General features: G+C 53.3%; 1 protein-coding gene across 1 annotated transcript; it reads left to right on the top strand.

The window, feature by feature from the left end:
* On the top strand, positions 1 to 492 carry LOC140037939 (uncharacterized). Its single transcript, XM_072083122.1, has one exon. It carries the CDS (start codon positions 1 to 3, stop codon positions 490 to 492), a length of 492 nt encoding a protein of 163 aa, XP_071939223.1.
* The last annotated feature ends 1,248 nt before the right edge of the window (positions 493 to 1,740 follow it).

Genomic DNA, 1,740 nt, shown 5'->3' with positions numbered 1-1,740 from the left:
ATGACTGATCAGTCCTTACGACAGATACTCACAAAGCCTGATGTCTCGGGCAGGATGACAAAATGGACCATTGAACTGGCCGAGCACGACATCGGCTATCAGTCTCGCACCACTATCAAAGCTCAGGCCCTGGCAGATTTCCTTACTGAGAGGGCCAGTTTATCCGTGGCCGAGCCGAGGTCTCCACCCAAGGAGGTACGGCTGGGAGAGCCGTGGGTACTGTTCGTGGACGGGGTCTCGAGCAAGGAAGGGAGCGGAGCCGGTCTACTGCTCACCTCGCCCACCGGGGAAGAGCTGACCTACGCGCTCAGATTTGACTTCCTGGCATCCAACAATGAGGCGGAATGCGAGACCCTATTGAATGGATTGCGGATAGCCCACCAAATGGGTATAACCGCGATCAAAGTTCGGAGTGACTCCCAACTCGTAGTCCACCAAGTTCACGGGGAGTACGAGACCAAGGAGGACATCATGAAAAAAATACTTGACTAAGGTACGGGAGGCAATAACCCTGTTTGATATTTTTTAAATTGAGCGGGTGTCGAGATCACAGAACAAGCGCGCGGACGTTCTGTCAAAACTGGCGTCCTTCTCGTTTGCTCACCTGAGCAAGGAGGTTTTGGTGGAGGTGGTCAGGCAAAAAAGCATCGACCAAGTCCAAATCTTGGCTATAAACAGCCCAACTTCTTGGATGACCCCCCTTGTAGACTTTCTCAGCTCGGGTGTTCTCCCCGAGGACAAAATCGAACCTCATTGACTCCAGTTCAGAGCTGCCAAGTACACCTACGCTGAGGGGACCCTCTACAGGAGGTCGTATTTGTCTCCCTGGCTAAAGTGCGTAGCTCCCAACGAAGGTAACTATGTCGTCCGAGAAGTTCATGAAGGCTTATGCGCAACGCATGTGGGATCTCGGGTGTTGGCCAAAAAATGCATGCTCCTAGGCTATTATTGGTCCTCAGTGTTTCGGGATGCCGCGGTGCTAGTGCAGCAATGCCGAGCTTGTCAGGTGTATGCCCCACTGCGTCACCAGCCCACTCAGGAGATGGTCCCCATCCACAGTCCCTGGTCTTCTGCCCAGTGGGGAATAGACCTTCTCGGGCCTTTTTCCCGAGTTCCTGGGAGATACGAACACCTCGTGGTGGCTATCGACTACTTTACAAAGTGGATGGAAGTGGAGCCTCTGGCCACCATCTCCGGAAAAGCAGTTCAGAAATTCTTCTAGAAGAACATAGTTTGCCGCTTCGGGATTCCGCACGTCTTGATATCTGACAATGGGCGACAGTTCGCTGAAAACCCCTTCAGGAGCTGGTGCGCCGAGCTCGGGATTAACCAACACTTCACGTCGGTCGTCATCCCCAGGCCAACGGCCAGGTAGAGAATGTTAATCGAACCATCCTGCAAGGACTGAAGACCAGGTTGGAACGGGTCCAGTCTAATTGGGTAGAGGAGCTTCCTAGTGTCCTCTGAACTTACCGAACTACGCCGAGGACAGCCACTCATGAGACCCCTTTCTCCTTGATTTATGGGGCAGAAGCGATGGTACCAGCGGAGGTCGGCTTCCCATCACCTCGGACACAGAACTTTGTTACGGCAGCCAATGAAGAGGAACTGTGGTGTAACTTGAACATGCTGGAAGACAAACGCGAGGAAGCGGCGATACGGATGGTTAGGTATAAAAGCCAACTCGCCCGCTATCACAACGCGAAGGTGAGAACTACGCAGTACTAGCCGGGGGACCTC

This window comes from Coffea arabica, chromosome 3c (genome assembly GCF_036785885.1).
Source record: "Coffea arabica cultivar ET-39 chromosome 3c, Coffea Arabica ET-39 HiFi, whole genome shotgun sequence".
NCBI classification, from domain to species: domain Eukaryota; kingdom Viridiplantae; phylum Streptophyta; class Magnoliopsida; order Gentianales; family Rubiaceae; genus Coffea; species Coffea arabica.
The sequence above is the reverse complement of the archived record's forward strand: the minus strand, read 5'-3'. Positions and strand labels throughout refer to the sequence as shown.

Bases quoted from the DNA above. Each gene is read 5' to 3' on its own strand.
- LOC140037939 (XM_072083122.1), top strand. From the start codon at position 1: ATGACTGATCAGTCCTTACGACAGATACTCACAAAGCCTGATGTCTCG.